We start from the raw sequence: 27,914 nt of genomic DNA on the forward strand, positions 1-27,914 counted from the left end.
AAAAACGTACATAAATGATGACGTTTTGGATCGCTAATGCCATGCATCTGCAGGCTCGAATCATGCAAGAATTTTGTGTGAAGAAATAGGGTCAATCATTACTCTTATCATTATTATGTGAACCATTTTGACAGCATGGCAAAAATGGATCCTAAATTTGGTTCTAGCTGATATATTTACTCATGCAAAAATTATGTAAAGACACACCTCTTTTTTTAATTCAAATAAAATGAGTCATTATTCAAAACAGACGTTCTGTCACTATTCAAATAAAGTTTCACTCACGTACAATGAGATGTCAGCATTATCTTATTAATGAAAACGGGGTGACGCTAATTTTGACAGACCGCAAGTTACCTGGTATTTATTTAGAAACTACATGGCAAGTGTAATTGCATACTTAATACCCACAAATGGGAATAGAAGATGTCTCAAGTGTGGACATATATGAGCCTGAACATCACATCTGAAATGTACCTCTCCCAACATGTCTGCATCATGGGTCTTTTCTATTCTCAACTCAAAAACACACATACCGGTATGACACATCCTTACTGTTCAGTCACATCCTATCAGAAGTCACCATGGAAAGTCACAACATCTTTTATTCTGTAATGATTCTACTATGGCCCATTTTTTCATGTATAGAGCGTGCTTCTTTTGTTGTGCTGAGGAGGTAGCAGGCTGGTGGATGGACAGGCAGTCAAGAAGACCGGCGGTCAGGCAGGCGGGCAGTCAACTTGCGATGGTAAGGTGTGGGCCTCTCTCTGCTGCCAGCTGCAGCAGGCCCTGGATGGGCTCTGTTAGGCTATGGTCTGGGACCAGCTGGCTGAACTGCAGGGCCTTCCTGCCAAACTCCAGTGCCTGACAACACACACACACACACACGAACAGTAAAGCCATTGCACCCACTGCCTGTTGTGTGTATATACACAGTATATTAATTTATGTATGTAATATGTATCACTGTAAAACTGGGCTTTGCCCCAACAGTCTATAAAAGCTTCCTTAGCACCATGCTCACTGATCTGAAAGGACAGTTGAAAACATATCCAGTCCTTTGATCTATCAGCGGCTATGAAGGAATGAAGACGAGGAAAGAAAAGTATTTGGAACTACCGAGACACTGCCTAGGACGTTTTACAAACCTAGACAAAATAAATACAAATCTTCTGATGTTAATGCACCACGATGAAAGGTATTGAACTGAAATGATTCAGGCAATATCTAAAAATGTTTTGTTTATTGACAAATGTAGCAATGGACATTAAGTGCAGTCAGTATTTTGGATAGATTCAATAAAACCTGCCACAGTAAAAGGCTTATTCAGTATCTTCATCCATACCAATGCAGCCAGTTTACACACATGTCTAATTCTGGAAGCATCCAACTGTAAAGGGAATCTAACTTTTTCCAGTTATTACGAACAATGGGGAAAATAGATATGTTTATACACCACTACTGAAATATGGTATTGAATGAAAAATGTGTCCTTGGTTTTCCTGCTTTTTTCATTGTCTGTCATGCCTAGTTAGACTATAGGTGAATTTCAGTCATCTCTAATGGTGGCTTCCTGTCCTCATATTTCTCCTTCAACCACACTGATCTGAAAGAACAGAGCATTTAAACCAAGTCTCCTCTCTTCGGCTTCTCCCACTTTCCTTTTCAGATCCGTGCAGATGAGGAATAGGTGACAAGCAACTGTCATTAACATGCACTGTAATGGCTAGCCAAGCTGAGCTTCATTCAACCCCCATTGAAGGTCGATCAATCATAGCCTGCTCCAGATCTCTACTGCATGTCCTTTAGCCAACTCCTCTTACTATCTTTGTTGTCATGTGACGAGAGCTGCTGCTCCTGATCCCTGCAACAACAGCGAGGGAGGGACTGGAGAGATCGAAGCAGACGTGGGAGACGTTCGGGGTTTGTGTGTTATTTACTCTCGCCAAGACATGGTGTCCTATTGAACTAAAGACCATAACTCAGGGTTTTTCCCAACTCATTCTTCAGGACCCCAAGTGGTGCACGTTTGGGTTTTTACCCTAGCATTACTCAGCAGATTCAAATAATCAACTCATCATCAAGCTTTGATCATTTGAATCAGCTGGCACTACTCAGCTGATTCAAATAATAAACTAATCATCAAGCTTTGATCATTTGAATCAGCTGGGACTACTCAGCAGATTCAAATATTAAACTAATCATCAAGCTTTGATCATTTGAATCAGCTGGCACTACTCAGCTGATTCAAATAATAAACTAATCATCAAGCTTTGATCATTTGAATCAGCTGGGACTACTCAGCAGATTCAAATATTAAACTAATCACCAAGCTTTGATCATTTGAATCAGCTGGGACTACTCAGCAGATTCAAATAATCAACCAAAACGTGCACTCCTTGGGGTCCCCAGGACCAAGTTTGGGAAACGCTGCCATAATTATAAATACCTTATCCCCCCTGACTCCCTTTCTGATGCATTAAACTCAGAGACTCCCTCCTTGGGTAATTTGTTGGTCAGTGGGATTGAGTGACCTTCACAATGTCAACTATTAAATTTCTGGCAAATCCTTCTCTCCATTTGCATGACCTTTCTCCTTTCTCATAGATATGCATACTAGCTACATCCCTGGATAACACTCCCAAAATCCCCCACTAAGCACTAGCATACTTGCGAGATCAGAGAGAAGTTGCCTGGCCAGAAGCCCGGGGAGGGCAGTTAGAGTATCAAGCCAGTCGCATCGAGTCCCACTAAATCCCCCCAGAGTGATAATCTTTAAAGCTTTACCAATTAGAAACTAATCCTGTCTCTAGACAGCGCTCCATGGGAAGCACATGGTGGAGGAAAATGTGTCATGGTGTCACCAGTAACCACCAGATCACTGGTCATCATAACACCTCACCTTGTCTGCGGATCCTCCCAGGAACCACAGCATGGCCAGAGAGTGGGCCACTAGGGTGTTCTGGGCCGTAGCCTGCTTGGGGCTACTCTCCTGAACCTTCAGCATGGCCCTTAGCATCTGGTCCGCTTCCGCCTGCTGAGCTTCATCTGCATGGAGATCAATATAAAACACACACACACACATTTATGCTAATGAATTCACTTCCAGGTCAAAACTAAACCTAAACCGCACAGAACTATGGGCCTACAGATCAGAGGTAAGGGTCTCAACTTCATGAGTCTTCAGGGCAGAATTATTGACTGTGACCACTGAATACTAACTGAAATATAGGTTTCCTGCCTTTTCATTATCTGTCATACCTAGCCAGACTATAGAAGAATCTAATTCATTTCCAATAGACTCTCACACAAATCATGTATGTAAATGGAATATTTGGGGTGGTGGGGGGGACTTTATATTTCACTGACAACAACCAAACTGCTAGGAATTCCAGTAGGCATAGCCTAAAACGGATCTTCCTGGTTCATTCCCATTGTTTAAGTGAAAGATGGACAATTTATGGCTGGGCAAGTTAAGCCTGCTATGTGGTTGTCCCATTAGGCAGGGGATTTATGTGCATGGGGATCACTAGAAATCACCCAAACACACACACACACATTTATGTTCATGGATTGGTTTTATATAACGTTTGTCACCAGGTCCCAAAGCGCTTTACATTGTTTATGTGTTTGGGGTGGCCGTGACAGGGTCAACCTACTTTATCTACCACCAATGAGTAGATGTAGCCAACAGTACACCCAACCTGGGGCGCGCATAATAGCCATCCTGTGCCAGAATGCACATATTAGAGGAGATGAAGACACATCCCAGCAGAAACTGACCGGTGTGAGCTAACAGCAAGCTCATGCTCTGCAGTGGTGGCTCGCCTGAAAATCCTGGGGAATTGCATTGCCGCTAACAAGCTTAGCATCGTGACTAGGGCAGGGCAGAAGCAGAGAGGCGGTGTCGGATGCTGCAACAGCCAGAGATGTGTCATGAATGGTCTTAGTCAGCCCCCAGCACTGTCGATTTAAAGCTGGGGTTTAGCTCTAGGATAGCACGTCAGGGTAAGATGCTAAATTTAGCACCACTGACCTTATTTTCAGTGATCCACAAATGAAGCCAAATGCTGTTGGGCTGGTGGAGATGATGATGCCTACTGATGTAATCAAGCCACTTAGAGCTGGCAGTGGTGTTGTTTATTAAGTGTGTGATTGGCTGCAGCATGTGGCTGTTAGTGAGCCCACAGAATTAAATAGACCAATTTAATTTATCTCTGTGTGTCAACAATTTATTATCATCTACCATCAATCTGTTCACAATGGTTCTGGGTATGGACTTTGACTGAAGGAGCTGAGGCTTCAACAGCGTCATAATCTTAATTTATTTTTTATTTACCTTAATTTAACTAGGCAAGTCAGTTAAGAACAAATGCTTATTTACAATGACGGCCTACCCCAGCCAAACCCTAAACCGGACGACGCTGGGCCAATTGTGTGCCGCCCTATGGGACTCTCAATCACGGCCGGTTGTGATACAGCCTGGAATCGAACCAGGGCCTGTAGTGACACCTCTAGCACTGAGATGCAGTGCTTTACACCGCTGCGCCACTCGGGAGCCATTATCTGATCAAGTTTCCATTTTAATTTAGTCTTGGTTTGAATGATTTGTCAATACATAAACCTGTTGTAGATGCACTACACATATACGCACCACCAAAGAATGTATACATATTTCTCAGCAGTCCTCGGTATCTATTTGATATGAAGCTGTACCCACCAAAAGAGTGCTCCAGCGTCATGGATCCTGGAGTATGCGTCTCCAAAAGTTTGGTGAGGTGAGAGTGCCATGTACTTGCTACCTGTAAAGTCAGACACAAAAAAGTAGTCAGGCAAACTAACACACCAAAACACTATGTTTTCATGGACGCATTTGCTGTTTTAATGCTACTAGACCAGTAATATAATCATGATAACACAGTATTTTATCTTCAGTTTTACTGTCAGGCACGTATTTAAATTTTACCTCAGTGTATAAGGAACTGGCAATATCCATCTTTTCTTGCTTGATAAAGACATTGGCCATCAGAAAGTAGCCACCACAAGTGACAATGTTATCCAAGCCATACTCCTCACTGGCATAGTACACCTGAAAACCAAAGAAACAGGTTCAGATCTGGAATATTGCAGTATATTATACCTCTATTCAAATAGGTAGTCAAAGTGCATTCATAATTCCTGAGATTCTCCACTGGTACTTATGTTTGGCATGGGGATAGCAACCTTCAGTGAACACGGAGCAAATATTTTGGACATGCAAAAGAGCATATGTATCAAGCGTCTCAGAGTAGGAGTGCTGATCTAGGATCAGGTTAGCCAGCACTTCTACTCTGAGACGCTTTGTGAATACAGGCCCTGATTGGTTTTTAAAAAATACTGTAAAACTCCTTATAATCTGCACTGCGATCATTGTGTTTTCAGATTTTTAGGGTTGGGTATGTTACTTTCTAAATGTAATCCATTACAGTTACTAGTTTCCTGTCCAAAATTGTAATCTGTAACATAACTTGTGGATTACACAAACTCAGTAGTTCAATCTGTTTACTTTCAGTTACATTTAGATTACTTTCCCCTTAAAGGTCCAGTGCAGTCAAAAACGAGATATTCCTGTGTTTTATATATACTTCCACACTATGAGTTTGAAATAATACTGTGAAATTGTGAAAATGATGATAATGCCCTTTTGTTGTAAAAGCTATTTAAAAGGGCTACTGGTGACATCATCAGGCGCTAAATTAGTTAATAGACCAATAATAAAGACTGCCAATAACGGCTAGCTTTCAGTTTTCCCGTCTCCACTCAGGCCACTCCCAGACCGTCCTAGCAAAATATATATTTTTTTAAAACAATTTTAACTGATAACAATTACAGTAAGGTACTTAATTGTTACCCAGGAAGTAGTTGATATTGAGATAAAAACAGCTGCATTGGATCTTTAAAAGTGCAGGTTCTGTTTTTCGACATTAACCTTGTTCTGGAGGGAGCTCTGCACAGTGGTTACTAGCTGGCACAGCCACAAAGTCAGAAAATCTGATTTTAAACTGAACCCTAACCTTACCCCTAACCTTAACCACACTGCTAACCCTAATGCCTAACCTAACCTTAAATTAAGACTAAAAAGCAAATGTTGGTTTTCATACATTTTTACATAGCCAATTTTGGCTTTGCCGCTGGCCCATCTAGCGGAAATCGCTAAGTTCTGCCAGCAGTGTGATTCACATCAATGCGCGATGTAGATATCAATAATAACTGATATCAGTATCGCCCGTAGGCTACACCACTGCTGTTGTCCTTACCTCCAAACGTTTATTTAAAACGGAATAATATTTGGATGCAGACAGCAGTTGCACCATTGGAAGTCATACTTGGACTATAGTCTATAAATGTCTATTCCTGCTCTTTTCCCGCAATCCATCAAACACACTTGGTGTGTCATCATAGTGGTCTCTGACTTGTGGTTTAAGTTTGTTCAGTCAGGTGTCAAGTAATCATCTGTTTTTTCAAAAGTATCTATAATCTGATTACAATATTTTTGCTGGTAATGTAACGGATTTAAGGTAGTTTTTTTGTAATATGTTACATGTAATCTGTTACTCTCTAACCCTGAAATTAGTAAATATGAAGTAGACCCACTAAATCCCATCTTTTCACCAAAGAAACAAAGAGAGGAAGCCACTTTACACAATTGAAATGCCCCCCTATAGTTTGACTGCCATAGTAAATCTGTGGTTTTGAAGCACTGGTAGATTTGACCACTGATAAGCTTTGACACTCACGTCGTTGGCAAAGTGCAATAGCGCTCCCTCCAGGTTTTCCGTGGCGGTGTAGAGGCGACCCAGGTTGCGGTGCAGCTGGTGGCGGACGGTCTGGCTACACTCGGGCGTCTTCATCACCGTCCACTCGGCCTGAGACAGGTACCCCTCTGCCTGGGACAGACTGCCCAGACCTGGGGGGAGGGGAGAAGAGGAATGGGTCATTCGCAACACAACAACAGTCTACAGTTCAGTGGCATTGGTCACTCTACAGGTCAGAGTAGCAGGGTCAAGGGTCACATCCAGGTCAAAACTAAACTTAAACAGCACAGAACTATGGGCCTACAGATCAGAGGTAAGGGTCTCAACATCTAAATCATGAATCTACAGGGCAGGACTATTGACTGTGAACGCTGAACACTAGCTTTAGATCCATGTGCGTATCTCTGACTTTAGCGGAAATGGGAGATTTGAGAGGGAATTCAAATCAAAATCAAATCAAATTCTATTGTCGCATACGCGTGTTTAGCAGATATTATTGCGGGTGTTATTGCGAGTGCAGAGAAATGAAATAGCACGGTTCCCAAGTAAGATTCGACCCGCAAGGAATGGATCACAGTGTTCCCACAAAGAGTTCGACACAGATCAGCAATGATTTGAGTTCAACACAATGCTGAAAATGGACTGAAGACACAGTGCAGGTTCTCTAAAATCTAATGTATCCACTACTACCCTTGCATGAATATTGTAAATACAATAGTATCTCATAGCTGCATTTGAATCGATTTGGTCTCTGCCTTCCTGTGGTTCTTTGGTAAAACTGCCAGCTCATGGGGAGTTTCCTCCATCTTGTGACTCACCCACGTTTGCCTCCGCCAGCAGGAGGTATGCAGGGACCAGCTGGACAGCACTGGGGCCGTAGACATCCATAGCACAGCGCAGGGAGAGCTGGGCGGCAGGCAGTGACTCCTGATACTTCCCCTCGAACAGCTTCTTCTGAGCCACAGCCCTGGAGATCTCAATCAGCTCCTCCTAAACAGGGGTTACACCAGGCAAAGACACGACAGTTACAGTGTAGGGCATGCTTTTCCGTAGGTTGTTTCCGCACAAAATCAAAGTTATCGGACATTTCTACAGACGTAATTTGCGATTGAGGGCTACAGATTTCTAAAATGTTGTATAGGCTCTTAATTAACAGATGGCATGAAATCATCTTGTCCTCAAATTACTCTAGCTATGCAAATGTCTGACAAAACATTGATTTGGGGTTCAGCTATCTCTATTCAGGTTCATATTCATTAGACAACAAACAGTAGAAAAGGACTGAAAGAGCCTCCCTAACTGGACTTGTCCATAAGAATCGATGGTTTTTGTTTCCCTTAAAAACAAAACAAAAACGTTTCACTTTGGTGTGCCCTAATGAATGAGACCTTGGTGAGTGTCTGATCCTCACTTGTCTGTGCAGTATCTGGGCGCGGTGGTGGTCTCTGTCCGCCTGCAGGCTGTGGAAGGGCATTGCGGTGCGGATGGGGATGAGCAGCTGGCAGATCTTCTCATGGATTCCTACCCAGTCAGCCTGCTGGTGTTCCGTGTCACTGAAAAAAAGAAAAAAGAGATATGGGCTGCATTCCAATCTCCAAAATGGGCTCCCTTCCCTTTGTCCTAGCTGACCCTGCTGTGCGAATCACACAGGACTGGATGTGAGCAATGTGGTTTCTCACAGTACTTACTTTCACCAAATGGCATTTCTTGTTTTCCGGAACTTTGTTTTGAAGGCATTATACCTGTATCTGTATGCATTGGCATGTCATGCGTAGATCTGTCTACAGAAACATTTTAAGCGACACTAGACGAGATGAGACATCAGTCTGCCTGCATAAGTCACATTGCCTTCTCTAACAGTTTAATAAGAAGGCATAGGCCTAAGCTATGATTTGAATCCATGTGCAACATCTTTCAATTCCCCTAAAGGTATCCTAAATTGTATGCCATTAAATAACAGGTTTATAATTTCATGCATCTTGCTATTTTCCCAATGCCTTGGAACTGTCTGAGTTTCCTCATGTTTTCTTTCTGCGGTGCTTGAACATTCCAATGTGTTTTTACTGGTCTGGAGTTTCAGTCACGTCATGGCAATAACACAGCATATGGGCTGGCTCACAAGGGCTGAAATGTGCATGCACTTACTATGCACTCACACAAGAGTCAAGGGGATCCTAAGGACACAGACCTGTACTTTCTCATTCATTGAAGGTCCCTAACTCTGAGTCTGTAGACCATAATGTATGGTGTGTTTGGCTAGTTGGGATTGTAGCTGTTGCTCCGCAGCATGGCAGTGTTTATGCAGACCCTTGGCACGGAGACGTGTATTAAATTGGGACGTAGGCAGACAGCTGGCCCCAGAAGTAGGCTAGTTTTTATCTTGTTTTGGAGAATACTTGCAGGATGAGAGAAATGCATTTTTAAAAGAAGAGATGCAGCAGGGGGAATAGAGCCAGGGATATAACACACTTTTAAGCTCCCTCAGAGGGAATGGATTTAGTGTCTCATCCCTTAAAGCTTAGGCCTAGTGGAAGGCTGTCACCAAGCACTAGGCCATATTATGTACAGTGCTTTCAGAAAGTATTCATACCCCTTGACTTATTGCACATTTTGTTGTGTTACAGCCCGAATAAAAAAAATGTATACAAAATAATAGTCTCACGCATCTACACACAATACCCCATAATGACAAAGAGAAAACATGTTTTTAGAAATGTATTGAAAATGAAATATCGCATTTATATAAGTATTCACACCCCTGAGTCAATACATGTTAGAATAACATTTGGCAGCAATTACAGCTGTCTTTGCACACCTGGATTGTACAGTCAAATTGATACTTGATCATTTCTACATAACCATTTTCAAGTCTTGCCACAGATTGTGAAGTAGATTTAAGTCAAAACCTAACCCGGTCACTGGGGATTTAATTAGATTTATTTAACCCTTATTTTACCAGGTAAGTTGCTTAGAACAAATTCTAATTTACAGCAACGACCTGGGGAATAGTTACAGGGGAGAGGAATGAGCCAATTGGAACCTGGGGATGATTAGGTGGCCATGATAGTATGAGTACAAGATTGGGAATTTAGCCAAGACACTGGGGTTAACACCACTACTCTTACAATAAATGCCATGGGGTCATTAGTGACCACAGAGAGTCAGGACACCAAGGTCACACCTGTCCCAAACATAGAGCTTTGTATTCAAGACAAGCTTAATTTCTTTGCCACATTTTTTAAAGTTTTACTTTAGTGCCTTATTGCAAACAGGAATATTTTTATTGTGTACAGGCTTCCTTATTTTCCCTCTGTCAATCAGGTTAGTGTTGTGGAGTAACTACACGGTTGTTGATCCATCCTCAGTTTTCTCCTATCACAGACAAACTCTGTATCTATTTTAAATTCTCCATTGGTCTCACGGTGAAATCCCTGAGCAGTTTCCTACCTCTCTGCCAACTGAGTTAGGAAGAACGCCTGTATCTTTGTAATGACTGGGTGTATTGATACGCCTTTCAATGTCTGTTTTTTTTTTTTTTCACCAATAGGTGCCCTTCTTTGGGAGGCATTGGAAAACCTCCCTGGTCTTTGTAATTCACTGCTCGACTGAGGGACCTTACAGTATGTGTGGGGTACAGAGATGAGGTAGAGGTCATTCAAAAATTATGTTAGACACTATTTTTGCACAGAGTGAGTCCATGCAACTTATTACGTGACTTGTTAAGCACATTTTTACACCTGCCATAACAAAGGGGTTTCATCCTTATTGACTCAAGACATTTCAGCTTTTCATTTTGTATTAATTTGTAAAAAAAAAAAATTATAATAAAAACTGAAGACATAATACCACTTTGACATTATGGGATATTGTGTGTAACAACGTGACCCCCCCCCAAAAAAATTAAATTCAGGCTGTAACACAATTTCTTGGGGAAAAAGTCAAGGGGTGTGAATACTTTCTGAAGGCATTGTATTAGTAAGAGGCTTAGCTCTCCCAAAAGTGACAAATTCAGCAAACACAGCAAACTAAGTGGCGAGGCTACTGTTTGGATGAAGAACGAATTAAGGATTGTGCTTTTAAATGTAGAATATAAAACTAGAAATTCAGTAGGACTTGCTATTACATAAGGGTGCACTCTTTCAGAGACCACGTGATAGGGTTTAGGCATAATTCACTTGACATTATTCTCTTAAAAATATGCTTCAGAAGAGCTAACTTGCTTTCCAACTGTTTCCAGTACCACATTTTGTCTGAGACAAACACAAGTCTGCTTTTAGTGTTCTCTGACAATCTAGTAATGCTTTTGTAGCTAGCTAAACACTGCCACCTAGTATTGAAACTGGTCAGATGTATTTTTCATAAAACTTACAAGTCAGAAGCTTTTAACTACTGCAACTTACTAGCAAGTTGTTGTTCTTGTTGTGTAGCTAACTACTGGAGTCCACTAGTTACACAACAAAAAAAGTGGAGCCATATTTAAACAATGGCAATAATTATTTATGGTCATTTAAGTACTATCTTTGCTAGCTAGCTATGTCGACTACTAACGTTACTTCATAAACTTACCAGTAGAAAGTTACTCGACATTTGGTGCATTGCAGGTACGCAAGGTTTTGACAAAGCTCACAAAGCTTTTTCGCTCCTCTTGGGTTTGCAAGTGGATTTATCGCTGACGTCAGTACCGAAACATGAGATTTACTCCTCGTTGTTGAGCTCATGATAAACGAAATAAAAGTTTACCCTGTCTGCTATTGTTCGGTGAGAAGAACATGTTTTACAATTTGTTTCCTGAACGCTTCAGGTTGCTATGGAGACGTTTGTTCTGTATGAACATATTTAACTTTTGATCAGAGAGATAAATAATACATTTTATGACACATTTTCCTGAAAAAAAAATGTGCTTGCTTCAGCTGTCCAAAAGTATTTTTGTGATAGTGGAATAAAGTTTACACTCAGAACGTGAAAATACTTGGATTATAAGGTTTTATTTTGTATCATTTAAGACACTGATGATTATGACAAAACTGAACATTTGTATTTAATTCTTATACTGGAACTTTTTTGTACACTGAGTGTACAAAACATTAAGGACACCTGCTCTTTCCATGACATAGACTGACAAGGTGAATCCAGGTGAATACTATAATCACTTATTGATGTCACTTGTTAAATCCACTTCAATCAGTTTAGATGAAGGGGAGGAGACGGGTTAATGAAGGATTTTTAAGCCTTGAGACAATTGAGACATGGATTGTGCATGTGTGCCATTCAGAGGGTGAATGGACAAGACAAAATATTTAAGTGCCTTTGAACAGAGTGTGGTAGTAGGTGCCATGTCAACTAAGTCACACATAGCAGTCATTGTGGGTTTTGACAATTTTGACTCATCTTGCTGAGCTCCACTGAGCATTTGACCTCTTTAACCTTCTCCATTATCTCCTGGATCATCTGATGCATTTCTGACTGCCCTTTCTTAACTGAAACAAAAATACATTTACAAAGAGATGTCTCATTGGTTTGTTCCTTACTAATGCATGGGTCCATCATCCACACACAGTGCATACCAACTTTTCTCCCCACTCCCCCAGTGGTTTGTCAGGCTCCAAGTGAATATGTGGTTACGGGTTACCAGGGTGATGAGATTCCATCCAGTGAAAACACTGCCAGGCTCTTCTTCTCCATGTCTAGCTGTGGCTGGGGCCGAGGTTAACACTTCACATTGGGCAGTATGTCTAGCTTTAGATTTCTCAACAACCTCAACCTCATGTCTTTTCTAGAATCTCTTATTACAGAGTGGACACCGGTACTGGTCACTACTTCCCCAGTATCTACCGATACAAGCCAAGTGGAGGCTGTGTCCACATGTGGTGGTGACTGGGTCTGAGAACATCTTCAGGCAGATGGAGCACACTGGTGGACTGCTGGTGGCTGCCATAGCCTGGCAACAAAGACACATGTTGTTGTTGTCGTTGTTGCTGTTATTGTTGTTGTTGTGTCTACCCCTAGATTTCAATGACTCCAAGACAAGTTCCAAAGACTATGAAACCAGTGTTTTCCATGTATTGTTTTAGTGCTTGTACATTGAACAGTTCAAAGTATGACAGATTGCTTGCGTTGAAAGATCAGTATATAGCTGTATTTAGACCTTTGAAGGGGTGTCAGTAGACAAAGATGTTGTCAACAGAAAATGTTCAAACAAGTGATAGAAATACAATAGTGTTTTGTTTGAAATTTGAGTCATTATTGAAGATCTACTCTGTGGACCAATTACATATTCAATTAAATGAAATGTTATTTGTCACATGCTTCGTAAACAACAGATGTGGACTAACAGTGAAATGCTTACTTACGGGCCCTTCCCAACAATGCAGAGAAAGAAAATAGAGAAGAAAAGTTAGTGCAAAACGGGTCAATGTAGAAAGTCCGGGTAGCTATTTGGTTAACTATTTAGCATTCTTATGCTGTGGGGTAAAAGCTGTTCAGGGTCCTGTTGGTTCCAGACTTGGTGCATCGGTACCACTTGCCTTGTAGTAGCGGAGAGAACAGTCTGTGTGTCTATTAGCACTCTACTCTTTTTTCTCCCTCCTGTCCCTTTCCCCTCTTTTCCTTTCTCTCTCCGAGAGATTCTCTATTGGAAAAAAGTCTGTCCTCTCCTCGACTCCTCCGTCCTCCTCTCCTCCATAATAGGAGTGTCAATTCGTTAATAAGCAAACGGAGGAGTTTTCCCCTCTCCTCGATAGCCTCCTTCGGCCGAGGATTCTCACGTTTATCCCAAAGCATTTTGAAATCCGACACACCCTCTTTAGCTTTTATGTATGCTATGTCTGGCACCACATCAAATCAAGTCTTTATTGTAACTATATATCCAATCTGCATCCCTTATGCCCCTTTGGCACATTGAATGTCAAGTATCTAGAGTGGACTTGCATGCACACTAATGATTCAACTCTGTCTTTGATCCTTTCCTGACTTTAGTCCATTGAGTTGAATTGTGTAGTGTTATCTGTTATCCTAGGCCCAGGAAAACAACTTTACCTATAGTGACCTTGCTGCTATCTTCATGTGTAGATAGATCATTTCAGGGGGAAAAGAACAACAGGATATGATCACTACTGGTAACTGTTACTGAATTGAATATAAAATATGTATGTGGCGTGTTTTGTCCTGCAAACTGAAAATAAGAGCATTTCAATCAAATAAATAAAAGAGAATATAATAAGAAACAACTTCAACGCATATTCTATGTGTTTTATTTAGGAACGTTAGAGCAGCTCTAGCTGATAGGACTACATATTGCAAGTACAAAAATATATTTCCCTATTCATATACATACATTTCAAATCAAAACAAGCTTGATTCTGCAATATATCAGCAACACTTCTTTGGCAGTTGTCATCATTGGCTTCCTAAGTCACCCAGATTTACAATAAATACTGACTTGGAGCTTTCAGACTTTTTCAGACACAGATATTTTGGAAACAGGAAAAATATATATAATTGCCTGTAGCACTGTATACCGATGCTCTATAGGCTACTAAACATGCTATATTTAAAAGCTTCACCAGATTCGCTTTTATCCAAGATCCAATCAATATTTGGATTGACCAGAAATAGCTGCTTCTAAATGCCAACAAAGTAACAGAGCCAGATCTGTACTCATGTGATTGAGCTCCATCACCTCTGATATTATTATAGCTCAATGTCAACAACTATGCTTTTCTGTTTGTGCTCAGTATTCACCTCTCTTCCATGGTCACTCTTTCTTACGTAGGTGGATGTACATGACTCCACTGATGAGTAGCAGCGGCACACACACCCAGGCCAGTATAAAACAGTAGCCAAAATGTCCCTCGGTCAGCTTTCGTGAGTCCTGGAGGATCTCTTGGTTGTGCAACGTGTAGATGAGAGCAGCCGCAAATGCAGTGAGACCTAAGAGAATCAAAAGCCAGAGCTAAATTAGGGGTGTACTCACTGCTTACTTTGGACTGAAATAGGTGCCGCTACTCATTTTGGGTGGAGTTACTGTTTATATTTAGGTGCAGGAGCTCCACAACCGTTTGTAGCTAATATTCTCAAGCACTAGAAAAGTTGAGGTGCCAGTACTCAGCTCCAGTGAGATCCTGCCCAAGTCAAGCACTGGGTGTACTGTGACAGCAAAATGAAACATTTCCGTTGAACACTAGACAATAAAGTATCTATTCTATTCTTTCCTGTAACCCTCTTAAATGAGCCACATCAAGATAACTCTACTGTATACTGTGTTATGTTGTTGTCCCTGCCTGTTTTGGAGTTAATTATTCTGTGTGCATTACCTCCCCATAATCAACGAAAAGGAGCATCAGGTGTGAGTATGTGCCCACACCAATCAGAGTGCTGAATTGGTGCCTCCCATCAGGTATACAGAGCCTGAGTATGGACTGTTCTGATGAGCTGTCAATCGGTGACTGAACCAGCATAAAGACATTTGCCTATTCATAGCCACAGGAAGTAGGGGTGCTGAGGGTGATGCAGAACCCCCTGATAAATAAGTACATACATTACAGCACCCCCAGCCCAAAACATCTTCCCGCGGCCATGCGTCTATTCCAAGTTCGCATAAATCATCAGTACGAGTTTGCTTCCAGCTGAAAACGATAATTTGGATGAAAAAGTCACTAAATCGCAACACTAAAATTATATACTGGATGTCAGCAAGCATGGCAACGAAACGCCATGCACAATTTAGGCTCACTGTTTATTTTATAGTGTCAAGAAAAGTCTAAAATAAAGGAAAGAAAGAATGAAATTAAGGAATTAAGGGGGAAGTTAAGCACCCCTATGATTTGATTGATTCCATACTGAAGAGGGCTTTGCTGAAGAGGCATTTGTTATTGATGTTGTCGTAGGTCTAACGTGGCATGTACTCATGAACAAGCTAATGGTTCGTCTTCTGGTTATTGCAAAGCGGTTGACTTGGGCTGTAACAACTGACACTCTACACTAGTGTTGAAATAAACCTATACTAGACTTTCATCGAACTGCTATATTAAAACAACCGTAACACAGCACTGAAAAAACTTTCAGAGGTAGGCTGAAAGGATTTGAAGGAGACTGCAGTATTTCACCATAAGGGGAGCTCGTTGGTCTTTCACAGCACGTGTGAATGTTTGTAAACATTATCTAGCACTGGTGGTTAGGACCATGCGCTTTTTCTGACCACATTACCTTTTTCAAATCAACTACAACAGTCCTAGTGGCAGATAGAGATGGTTCATTCTTTCACTTCATTACCTGCAAAGACTTGACATAACCCGGTGAAGTAGAATAGCCCCCCTTTGGACATTGTGAAGAGCTGCCCAAGGAAAACCAGAAAGGAAACCGAAGAGAAGACCACAGACAGCACCATCAACACCTGGACTGATTGGAGCCACTCTGAGGAAGAACAAGGAACAATGTATCAATATGCACCTCAAACTGTCAGGGAAGGGAAGATTTCAATGATTTCATGGGGTAAAAAATATGCTTACCAGTCTCCTTGGAGGAGGCACACAACCAGGTTCCAGTGTCATTGTCAAATCTACAGTTATACCAGAGATCTGAGTTCTCCATCCCATCCCATACCCACCAGGACTAAGAGGGAACGAGAGGCAGTAAGTAAGTAAATGTGTTGTATTGTTTAAGAAAGGCTGAACTACTTTTATCACACATTTACATCTTAACTAACAATAATGAAAATATATATTGGTGAAGTAGAGCTCTCACCTTCTCCATGGTGGCAATGAAGAGCATGGCCAAGGTGATTAGATGTAGCAGGGTCACAAACATCAGCAAGTACGCCATCTGAACAGGGTCCCTGTCAGAAAATGGAGATTGAAATGTGGCTGAAATCACAGATGGTTTACACGTAATAGGCAACATTTATTGTTTCAGTTTTGGCTTGGTTGGTGTTTTTATTGGTTTGAGGGCAGCCAAAACAATATTTTGATTATGGCAAAAAGAAACATGTGGTCTAGAATATGTTCTTAACTGACTTGACTAGTTAAATGAAGGTTAAATTAAAAAACTTTAAAAACATTTTTTAAATATAAAGTAATATTTGCAAATGTATGTCTTTCATCAGGTTCACATGACTTTTACTTGAGTCATTTTCTATTAAGGTATCTTTGCTTTTACTCAACTCAACAATTTTGTACTTTTTCCACCACTGTGTGCTTCTGAGCTCGAATAAATGTCACCCCAAACGCAAATAGAAAGTCTGAGCTGTGAAAATACAGGACACTCTCTTATATAAGGCCACAAAACAGAGAGCTATTTAACTATTTCTAAAACTGCTCTTTGACTGGTCTGTGTCACTGTAATAAACATGTACTTAAATGAGAGGGCGGGGCTGGTTGAAATAAAAATTGTGACAAGTTGTTTACTGAAGTAACCTCAAACTTCTGCTATGATGGAAAAGGGGAATAAGTGCTTCATAATTTGGAGGACAAAACCGTTTTCAACTGGGCTAACAAATAGTTTTAACATTAGCTTTATAACATTTAAACTTGTAACGAGCAAATCCAGGTTAATCGATCACACTCATATTATTACAACAACACTACAAACATTGAACATAGTCATAACATAGTAGTTCTGTATTAGTATGCTAGTCATAAACATAAAAATATAATTTTACCACAGGGGACATGATGAATTAGCCCAGCAAAAAGGGTAGAAGGATGAACACGTCTGTATAGATCTCAATCTTTAGGAGGGGCCCAATTTGGGGTGGGTATATCGTGATTGTCAAATTATACTATTAAATGAAACAAATTCCATCTGACAACTGAATGAAGGTCTAAGATGTGACGTAATGGTTGAGTTGAATGAGAATTAGCATGGAATTCAAAACATTAATAGAAAATGGTTAAAGTCACAAGCTTTCTCAATTCCATGCGTTATGCTCTGATTACTTCAGTCTGGTGATTTAAGAACGTGTTTTTCTTGAATCGGAATCTGACAAGTAGGCCTATAAAACATTTATATAACAAACCTCTCTGGTGAATGTACTCCAGAAATTCAGAATTATCATTGAAGAATCTCTACGCACCTTAGTTTGTGTATTTCACGCTCCTCTGAATCAGCCTCTCTGTAAAAGTTTCCCCTCTGGTGGTCCTCTCCTTTCCTCTCTTGCCACTCCCCCTTTATTTTTTTCAATCACTCCATTTCCAAAGTTTCCATGAGGAGGAAAGGAGGAGGAATGCTGAAGAGTTTTTTTTAAAGAAACCCTAAACGCCCATTTCCTTTTAGTTGAACAGAGCTCCCTTTGCTCTGCTGACTCCCTTCAGTCCAAAATCACCATCTAAAAAATACTCAAACCAGACCCACCCTTGAGCGGTAGAACAGCAAACCACATGAAAAGTTGTCTACTGTAAACCTTTCACTTTGAGTTAAAACCACATCTGGTGTCTGTCTATATGATCATAGTGCACTACTTATGCTCACCACATCTTCAACTCCCAAAGAAAGATATATAAGAAAAAAGAAAATGTAAAAAAAAGCCATTTTAGAGTGGGAGTGTGCTAGGCCTAAATGTGGCTGTACAGTACACAAACCATTATGTTAATTTGCATGGGCGTGTGGTGAGTTAAAAAGTTGACTGGCAACAATGAAATAGAAATGCAAATCACGCCACAAAGCAATTCAATTAAATGACATACAGAAGGCTAAATACAGTTATAAGGCATTCATTTTCAAAGGAATTTACTGTACTGACCGAAATAAATGTGGGTGCATTCTGGCCCTGCTATTCCACGTGTTGGTGTTTTCAGCTTTATACAGATACAGAACCACTAAATGTATAGAACGTTGTTTTTTTGTACATAGTTTTATTGTTACCATTTCCTGTTTTGTATAAAATGATAAAAGCCACATATTTCTCCCCATCATACAATAGATAGATTTTCCCATGTATCCCCCGTATCACCGGAATGGTATATTCCGTTGCCTAGGTGCTTGTAGAAGCGACCAAACTTGTCCACCCCTGCTGACTACTGGATACACCAGTGAGTGTCTGCTGCACCTGAGCTTCGGTGCTAGCTAGGTAGCTAGGTAGGTAGGTTGGTAGGTTGGTATGTTGCTGGACGTGGCGGTGCAATACGTTTGATCGAGCCAAGCGTCCAAGATTTGAAGTCGCTCAGTTGTGCCTACAACTATTAATTAATAACTTTTTTTGGCATGCATGCAGTCAGCGATCATTCGTTTTCCTGACGTTAGTAAGCGCTAACTCTCTGTGATTGCTAACGTTAGCAAGTCTTTCCTCTCAGGCGTTGTCAGACATTTTGGGCAGGATTAGGAATTTCATTAAACTCCAGCTGGCTAACGTTGCACTGCCTCTATTTTATAGCTAGATAGTTAACTAAGGTTGTCTGAGACATTGCACCCTGAAATGTTATCAGTCAGACAGACATTAGTGCACGCTTCAGAGTTTCGTTCTCTGTAGTAGCTAACGTCAGTAACGTTAGACTATTCATAGATGCTAGCTAGTTAACTCGAGTCTAGGGATAACGGCAGTAGAATGCCACCTTGGGTTTCTCGAGAGAAACTAACGTAGTAGCTGCTGCTGGACCATCATGACAGCTCCCCAACGTTAGCTAGCTAACGTTAGCTAGCTAACTATAATCGTCTCGACTAAGCCTTGCTTAGCTGTACTCGTTCATTCCTTGCTCTGTTTATAGTTGCCCTGTCATCTTTTTCAGGTAATTGACTTGGGATGGAAGTTCTAAACAGCTGTCTATGGATTTCACTGGCTTGCAACCATCCTTGTCATGCCTTTCAAACCACAATCTGTTCAACAGTATACCATGTAGCCCGCTACTTGGTAACTTTTTACTGAAGGAAACAGTTCATCACTTGCCTATGCAACTCCCTTGGATCTAGCTAGTGTATGGACATGGATCATGATGAGGTAAACTCAACCCTGCATTTGCTTATTTAAACGAGATAGGCATATGTATGAAGTCAGCCAGCCTGATAAGATGTTAATTTTAAAACTGCATGTCATGCAATGCAAATGTTTTAGTTGCTAAACTTCAGTAGCTAGTTCTTAGTCTAGCCCAGGGCCCTATTTGCCCTTATCATGACTCCAATTCCACATTCCTTTTGATTAGCTGAGGGGATTCAAGTGTGAAATGCTCTATCTAGAAACATGAATCCTTCATTGCGATATACTTTTGCAAACCTTGATTGAACACAACTTAATTATCATCCAAAAATAACTTTATAAATACAAAATATACTCACTCTTAGCTGTTTTTACAGATTTCCACTAAGGTTTTTTGTGTAATACAGCTACACGAGCCAACATTTTTGTTGTTGTTCCCTCCCGAGTTGCCATTAACTCAAGAAGTGTTCTTTTAGTTTAGGTAAATGTGCAATGCAAAACACCTCTGTGGGATTTTATAAAAAAAAAACTAACAGTATGTTTTTGTAAAATAATTTCTGTGATATGAAAGTTAAGTTCCAAAGGTTTCCAAAACCGAAACGCAAACAAGTTTTATTAGCGTTTCTAAATGTTAAAACAGAGTGTCGGGATTGTAGTTCACATTGTCCAGCTGAGGTCCATACCTCATCCCTAGGGCTGGCTGTATGCCCTCTTGGGTACTCTAGAGATAGGGCCCTATGTGATAGCAAAGTATGAGTACAACTGACAGTTCAATTGACAGTTCAGTTCCATTGCAATTTAGTCATTGTGAACTCACAACAAACCTAACAGAACAATTTTGACTTGGCAGTAATATTTTCTGTTAGATCACAACAACAGGTGGGGGTGGATGAGACCTGATGCTCTGTGGAAGTTTGTTGAGCAATTCTGCCTACTAGCATGTTGAACAATGTCTTAGCCTTGTAGTCTCATCGTTGAATGATGAGCCATCTCAGGTTATGGGGCTTGCAAATTACAGTATTGAATTCTATATTAGGCAGTGTTTAGCATTGGCAGGGGTCTCTTTGCGCGTCTTCCCATGTGTCACAAAGGAGATCACATTACAGTTAAATGACTGCTTTGCCATTAAATCATTCAATCACTCCAAATTGTATGACATGGCATCACCTATAAAAAGGAAATAACCATGATGTATCATTTTGTTTGTGTTTTGTTGTGGCGCTCAGGTCCCGTCGGAGCTGGATCAGATTGCACTGCGTCTGCAGGAGGGCGGCCTGGCTCCCTCGGCAAGTGCGGAGGAGTGTCAGCGGCACCTGTGGCGTCAGCTCCTGCATTGTGAGGGAGACCTGCGCACAGCTACCCAGGAGCTGCACACACTGCGCACACAGCAGGCCACCGAGATGAAAGAGGTGAGGCACGGAGCTCAGCAGACACCACACTCTAATTACAATGAACTGACTTGGGATCAGCAATTCCCACCACAGTTATCCCGCTAACCGTTTTGAAGTAAATTACACAATTGCTTCTGGAACAGTTGCCTAAGATGTAATGCACATAATAACACACCAGTCACCACAGATGGTAGGCTAGGATCTGTTATCTGATGCCTAGTTCTAAAGAATGGTTAATGAGGCATTCATATAACATTTGTGGTGAACCTCTGGTGAATAGTCTTGACCTACTGTATTCAGTCCACATATTGCATTCTACATTTATTTTTCATTTAACTCATGGTAACAGTGTTTATAACTGAAAACAGGCACAAAAAGTTCCAATTGGATTCAGTCAGCTCTGTCCAGTTTAATACTTGTACTAGGAAAGTACTGGTCCGGTTCTCAATACCATCCCTAATGGGGGGTAGCCTCATCCGTGGTCCAATGTCATTCATGGATGGCTATCGGTCTGTCTCAGGTGGAGAACTATGTGGAGCACATCCGTGGCCTGCTGGAGGAGCGTGAGTCTCTGACAGCCGAGTATGAGCAGGACAACGAGCAGCTCCACGCAGACCTCCAGCAGATTAGGCTCCAGCAAGGTATTTAGGCAAGACCAATGGAAGATGTCTTCACTGGCACTCACTGTTGTCACTTAGCACACTCTGTAAAAAACTGGCTGAACAACAGTGTAGACACAGAATCTTGTTTATTTCTATCTCCACAAATACCTGGGCGGTTGGGATTAATATCCGTTTGGGATTGGGCAAGATACTGCATTGACCCAATTGCTCACCTTTCCACCGTCTGACAGATTCCCAGAGGAAGGAGGTGGTGGAGATGCTGGCCCAGGAGGACTTGGGTGAAATTGGCCTCAGTAGCACCAGTGAGCAGGTGGCCTACCTGCTGGTGGAGAGGGCCACGCTGTTGGAGAGACTGGAGGCTGCAGAGAGGAGGCTGGACACGCAGAACCTCACAGGCAACCTCAGGGAGGTCCACCTGCAGGTAACGGAATATGTTTTATTGGTTATTTTCTACCTCGTTGTGTTACACAATGAAGGATATAAGGAAAGCTGTTTTTGAATACAGTCATGAAAGTATATTTCCAAGTCACGGAGTGGAGTTTTACATGTATGTGACTGTCCTGGGGTGTGGGGTTGCTGTGTTTCACAGGACGAGCTGGATCATATTCGCCACACTCTGGAGGAAGAGTTAAGACAGCAGAGGGAGACCATGCAGCGTACCAAAGAAAGCATGAGCCAGGTAAAGAGGGATAACTGTAGATATCTGGGTGGAAAACCTCCTCTTGCTTTAGACTAGTCAGCATCTCTCTCAGGTTGTGAAAGAATAGAGATAAGGAGGTGAAGTCTGACTTGAAGGACCAATCTGCAATTGCTACATCAATTTTTGGACTTAAATTCATTATATATACCCATTGATTATTGAATGATAAAAGTTATAAATGCCTCATGAGTTTAGTTCAATTGTCGTACCCCATCAAACTCCTTAGTTTGTAAACAATTTGATTATAAGCAAACACTGTATAGTCTAAAAACATGGTTTAAACCATCATTTTGATATCATGGATGGTCAGTTTAAATGGTTACATTTCTGGGTGTCACTTTCTTTATTGTTGAAACTGCAGATTGATATTTAATACCAAAAAAAAAGTTTCCCAAACTCTGTCCTCTGGACCCCAAGGGGTACACGTTTTGGTTTTTGCCCTAACACCACACAGCCAATTCAAATAATCAACTAATCATCAATCTTTGGTCATTTGAATCAGCCATGTAGTGTTAGGGCAAAAATCCCACTTGGGGTCCTGAGGACCGAGTTTGAGAAATGCTGATTTAGCGTTTAAGTTGATAACGCTTTGACGCAGCTGGCATTAATCCTGGACAGTGGGGATACCCTCATAGGGTCTCTTGTCAATCCTTCTGTCCCGTGGTCTTTCTTCCCAAGGAGCAGCAGTCTCCAGCTCAGAGGCCTTGGAAGAAGCTGTTTGGCCTACGCAAGTCCTCACAGAGCACACACAATGGTGCACCTGTAGGTCCCCATCTTATCTGCCACATCCAACTAACCATGATGCTGTAATAACTTGAGGCAAGACTGCATGGGACAACTTTTCTGTGGTTCTTGCCTTTCAAGTCCTATTTCAGAGCCGCACTGGCAAGGCGTCCACGAAACTGCTCACATTGCTAACCCCGGAGCCTCACTATCTGTTTAAATCATTTTCCTTTTAAGACATTTTGAATGGCATGGGCATGGAGAGTTATGGGTCTGGTGGAAATTGTGCACTTTATATGAAGCCCTGTAAATGTAATTATTACCAAGAGAAACCAAGTGTCAATATGTGGTTTTTATTTGGGTTTCAGCTTCAGTACATTTATGTACTCTTTCAGATGCAAATATCTATAAACATTTTATCCATCATTTTTACCACATGCATTTGTTTAAAGCTCTAACACAGACGTGATACCTTGACTCCGTAGTCTTTGCTCTCCCTCTGTCTCAGGTCCACAATGAGGACGTATCCCAGGAGCGCTCCGAGCGCCAGCGGCTAGAGAGGGATCTGGAGGAGGCATCTCGGCGGCTCTCCATGGCCCACGAGGACATCCGCAGACTGACAGACAAGCTGGAGTCTGCCAAGAAGACCCAAGCCATGTGTGGTATGAGAAAACAATTATACAATATTGTCTTTCTCATTATATTGTACATGTAACTGCCCATATAAAATAAAACACCAACATAAGGTGTCTTAATAGGGCGTTGGGCCACCACGAGCCAGAACAGCTTCAATGCACCTTGGCATAGATTCTACAAGTGTCTGGAACTCTGTTGGAAGGATGTGACGCCATTCTTCCATGAGAAATTCCATCATTTGGTGTTTTGTTGTTGGTGGTAGAAAATGCTGTCTCAGGTGCCGCTGCAGAATCTCCCATAAGTGTTCAATTGGGTTGAGATCTGGTGACTGAGATGGCCATGGCATCAAACCATTCAGTGACCACTCGTGTCCTGTGGAGAGGGGGGCATTTTCATCCTATGGGGGCCTAGCCATGGTAGACAAAATAATGGCCTGCCCAGCATTTTTATACATGATCCTAAGCATGATGGGATGTTAATTGCTTAATTAACTCAGGAACCACAGCTGCTTTCAATATATTTTGTGTTCTTCACTTACTCAAGTGTTTCCATAATTTTGGCAGATACCTGTAGTACCAAGCAATAACATGAACATCTTCTCAATTCTGAGGACTAATATAAATGATAATTTAATTGATATTCCCTGACACACTTTCTTAGTACACTATTTGCTGGGCAGTTCAGGGTGTAATCCTGCAGTCACACAAATAAAATTAGCATTTGGTCTTATCAATCTGTGTTACGGCCCAACAATAACTGAAAGAGATACCATTAGTCAAACACATCAATACATCCCAAATCAGAAGTTTGGCTTCTTGTCATCAGATGATTGTTGGAAGGTTGGATGGTGTAAGTTGTTTGGTGTGAGTGGTGGTGGCAGCAAGAGTACAGAGTAGGAGAAAGTGGTTGAGTTGCCACCCTGGCTGCACATTTGTGGTACCTGAAAAAGGCAGAACCCCTGTAGTGGACAGATGGGTAAGCCAGCAAATGACTGAGGATAAACAGGAGAATGCAGCAGGAAATTCCGGAAAGGAGGCGAGGCCTATAAAATGCACAAATATTGATTTTAACAGGCAGGCTTACACTTGATGCAGTGCTAAATGTGTGCATGTATAGCCTACTTGTAATTACTTGTAATTCTTTATAATACCATTCTACAAATAGTGCCTTTTGGGTAGTGTATTTTTGTCAGAAATAATTATTTCACCTAATTTTAACATTGTTTAAAGAGCACGTCTTCAACTTCATAACAAACATGTTTTCTCATCTCGAGAGGTTAAATTAAAGTGATATTACAGAGATTTTGTCTAAGTTCAGCCAGCAGTTCCACTCTGCAACCTCATTGGACAATACTTGGCTGACCTGATCCCGCCTCCTAATCTGGGGATTTTCAGAGAAAACAAATATTGTTAACATGTTTAGTTTGTGTAGATGTATGTGATCCAACTGATAAATTGACGGTTTTATCAAAATGTACACGTCTGAGGGATATAAGACACGGCGGCCCACCTGGTGTTTATTTGCTCAAATGGAAGGTGATGCCTGGCCATTATAAAAGACCTGCGTGTGTTGGAGTCAATGATGTACAGTACCAGTCAAGTTTGGACACACCTAATCATTGTAGAATAATATTGAAGACCTCAAAACTATGAAATAACACATATGGAATCATGTAGTAACCAAAAAAGTGTTAAATAAATCAAAATATATTTGAGATTCAAGTCACAAAAACCATCCAAGCGCTATGATGAAACTGGCTCTCATGAGGACCGCCACAGGAAAGGAAGACCCAGAGTTACCTCTGCTGCAGAGGATGAGTTCATTAGAGTTAACTGCACCTCAGATTGCAGCCCAAATAAATGCTTCACAGAGTTCAAGTAACAGACACATCTCAACACCAACTGTTCAGAGGAGACTGCGTGAATCAGGCCTTCATGGTCGAATTGCTGCAAAGAAACCACTACTAAAGTACACCAATAAGAAGAAGAGACTTGCTTGGGCCAAGAAACACGAGCATTGGAAATTAGACCGGTGGAAATCTGTCTTTTGGTCTGATGAGTCCAAATTTGAGATTTTTGGTTCCAACTGTTGTGAGAATGGATGATCTCTGCATGTGTGGTTCCCACTGTGAAGCATGGAGGTGTAATGGTGTGGGGGTGCTTTGCTGGTGACACTTGGTGATTTATTTAGAATTCCAGGCACACTTAACCAGCATGGCTACCACAGCATTCTGCAGCGATACGCCATCCCATCTGGCTTGCACTTAGTGGGACTGTCATTTTGTTTTTCAACAGGACAATGACCCAACACACCTCCAGGCTGAGTAAGGGCTATTTGACCAAGAAGGAGAGTGATGGAGTGCTGCATCAGATGACCTGGCCTCCGCAATCACTCGATTTCAACCCAATTGAGATGGTTTGGCATGAGTTGGACCGCAGAGTAAAGGAAAAGCAGCCAACAAGTACTCAGCATATGTATGAACTTCTTCAAGACTGTTTGAAAAGCATTCCAGGTGAAGCTGGTTGAGAGTACCAAGAGTGTGCAAAGCTGTCATCAAGGCAAAGGGTGGCTACTTTGAAGAATCTCAAATATATAAAATATATGTTGATTTGTGTAACACTGTTTTGTTTACTACATGATTCCATGTGTTATTTCATAGTTTTGATTTCTTCACTATTATTCTACAATGTAGAAAATAGTAAAAATAAAGAAAAACCCTTAAACGAGTAGGTGTGTCCAAACATTTGACTGGTACTGTATCTATACCCTAGATGACTGACGGGGCGATGTTTTTAAGCCACTGCGCAGCCAATTTTGTACTCCACCATTGTAAAAAAAAGTGTTTGGAAGCTACAGAAATGCATGAACAGTTCGTTTGGAAAGTATTCAGACCCCTTGACTTTTTCAACATTTTGTTAAGATACAGCCTTATTCTAAAATTGATTAAATTAAATGTGTTCCTCATTAATCTACACACAAAAAAACAATAAAAAAACAGATACCTTATTTACAATTCGTACAATATGTTATGAATTTGTAAGTGCTTAAGATCCCATTCAATCTCTTAAGTACATAACATTTTGTCCTTAAAATATTTAATTGAAATACTGTAGAATCCATTCATTGCTATGGAGGACTGCTCCTTCTGAGGAGTACCACCAATATGGCGGACAAATGAGTAATCTAGGGTTTATTTACAGTCAGATGTTATGGGGCTATTTTGCTTCCACTGTTCCTGGGGCATTTGTCCTGGTAAAGTTCCCCTTTAACATTTTAACCAAACGTGGCTGCCTCTGTCAGGAGGCTGAAACTTGGCTGCAAGTGGATCTTCCAGCAAGACAATAACCCTAAGCATACCACAAAATCCCCCCCAAAATCTTAATTGACCCCAAAATCAACATTTTGAAATGGCCATCTCAGACTCGAGACTTGAACCCCATTGAAAACCTGTGGTTTGAATTGAAGAGGGAAGTCCATAAGGGTAGACAAAGGATATCAAGGATCTGGAAAGATTCTTTACGGAGGAATGGTCTAAATTCACTCGCAACATATTCTTCAATCTCCTAAAACATTTTTTTTTAAAGTCTCCGTGTCGTTATCCTCGCAAAGGAGAGGGTGCTGGAGTATTGAAAACAGGGGATACAATCATTTTTACCCATCTTAATAAAAAAAATTACACAAAAAATGACTTAAGATTGCTTTCTCTGAGCAATTGTGTTTGTATAAAATAATAGTTTTTAGATTTTCTGGAGCATACAATATATCTCAGTATTTGTATGTATACTGAACAAAAATATAAACGCAACATGTAAAAAGTGTTGGTCCCATGTTTCATGAGCTGAAATTAAAGATCACAGAAATGTTCCATATGCACTGAAGGCTTTTTTTTTTCCATTTTGTGCACAAATTAGTTTACCCCCCTTTTTGTGAGCATATCTCCTTTGCCAAGATAATCCATCCACCTGACTGGTGTGGCATATCAAGAAGCTGATTAAACAACATGATCATTACACAGGTGCACCTTGTGCTGGGGACAGTAACAGGCCAATCTACAATGTGCGGTTTTGTCACACAACACAATGCCACAGATGGCTCAAGTTTTGAGGGTACCGTGCAATTGGCATGCTGACTGCAGGAATGTTCACA

General features: G+C 41.1%; 3 protein-coding genes across 4 annotated transcripts in view; 1 reads left to right on the top strand and 2 right to left on the bottom strand.

The window, feature by feature from the left end:
• Positions 1–587: 587 nt before the first annotated feature.
• LOC139416443 (zinc finger, MYND-type containing 12) lies at positions 588–11,518 on the bottom strand. The gene is made up of 8 exons (XM_071165055.1): positions 11,361–11,518; positions 8,206–8,347; positions 7,613–7,784; positions 6,777–6,946; positions 4,967–5,089; positions 4,721–4,802; positions 2,903–3,048; positions 588–864 (listed from the first exon to the last, which is right to left on the bottom strand). The coding sequence occupies exons 1-8, from the start codon at positions 11,510–11,512 to the stop codon at positions 736–738; spliced, it is 1,116 nt and encodes a 371-aa protein (XP_071021156.1). The 5' UTR covers positions 11,513–11,518; the 3' UTR covers positions 588–735.
• A 2,510-nt stretch (positions 11,519–14,028) lies between these two features.
• Positions 14,029–18,046, bottom strand: LOC139417268 (epithelial membrane protein 3-like). The gene is made up of 5 exons (XM_071166528.1): positions 17,863–18,046; positions 16,536–16,626; positions 16,301–16,403; positions 16,065–16,205; positions 14,029–14,723 (listed from the first exon to the last, which is right to left on the bottom strand). Exons 2-5 carry the CDS (start codon positions 16,611–16,613, stop codon positions 14,548–14,550), a joined length of 498 nt encoding a protein of 165 aa, XP_071022629.1. The 5' UTR covers positions 16,614–16,626; positions 17,863–18,046; the 3' UTR covers positions 14,029–14,547.
• Positions 18,047–19,026: 980 nt separating this feature from the next.
• LOC139416444 (coiled-coil domain containing 30) overlaps positions 19,027–27,914 on the top strand; it is a 41,836-nt gene continuing 32,948 nt past the window's right edge. The window contains exons 1-6 of one of the 2 annotated variants that reach the window (XM_071165057.1): positions 19,027–19,719; positions 20,922–21,104; positions 21,607–21,727; positions 21,940–22,130; positions 22,299–22,388; positions 23,641–23,794. In XM_071165057.1, coding sequence (XP_071021158.1) covers positions 19,699–19,719; positions 20,922–21,104; positions 21,607–21,727; positions 21,940–22,130; positions 22,299–22,388; positions 23,641–23,794 — 760 coding nt within the window. In that variant the 5' untranslated portion in view covers positions 19,027–19,698. The remainder of the gene's footprint in view (positions 19,720–20,921; positions 21,105–21,606; positions 21,728–21,939; positions 22,131–22,298; positions 22,389–23,640; positions 23,795–27,914) is intronic. The other variant, XM_071165056.1, reaches the window with a different exon arrangement.

The sequence above is a fragment of the Oncorhynchus clarkii genome, chromosome 9, assembly GCF_045791955.1.
Source record: "Oncorhynchus clarkii lewisi isolate Uvic-CL-2024 chromosome 9, UVic_Ocla_1.0, whole genome shotgun sequence".
NCBI lineage: Eukaryota > Metazoa > Chordata > Actinopteri > Salmoniformes > Salmonidae > Oncorhynchus > Oncorhynchus clarkii.

Excerpts from the sequence above, each read along its gene's own strand:
- LOC139416443 (XM_071165055.1), bottom strand. The coding sequence starts at position 11,512 with ATGAGCTCAACAACGAGGAGTAAATCTCATGTTTCGGTACTGACGTCA. Across the intron at positions 8,348-11,360 it reads TGTCGAGTAACTTTCTACTG|TGACACGGAACACCAGCAGG; the intron begins GTAAGTTTATGA and ends TCTTTTTTTCAG. Across the intron at positions 4,803-4,966 it reads CCAGTTCCTTATACACTGAG|GTAGCAAGTACATGGCACTC; the intron begins GTAAAATTTAAA and ends CTGACTTTACAG.
- LOC139417268 (XM_071166528.1), bottom strand. The coding sequence starts at position 16,613 with ATGGCGTACTTGCTGATGTTTGTGACCCTGCTACATCTAATCACCTTG. Across the intron at positions 16,206-16,300 it reads TGCCTCCTCCAAGGAGACTG|AGTGGCTCCAATCAGTCCAG; the intron begins GTAAGCATATTT and ends GTTCTTCCTCAG. Across the intron at positions 14,724-16,064 it reads GTTATGTCAAGTCTTTGCAG|GTCTCACTGCATTTGCGGCT; the intron begins GTAATGAAGTGA and ends TGATTCTCTTAG.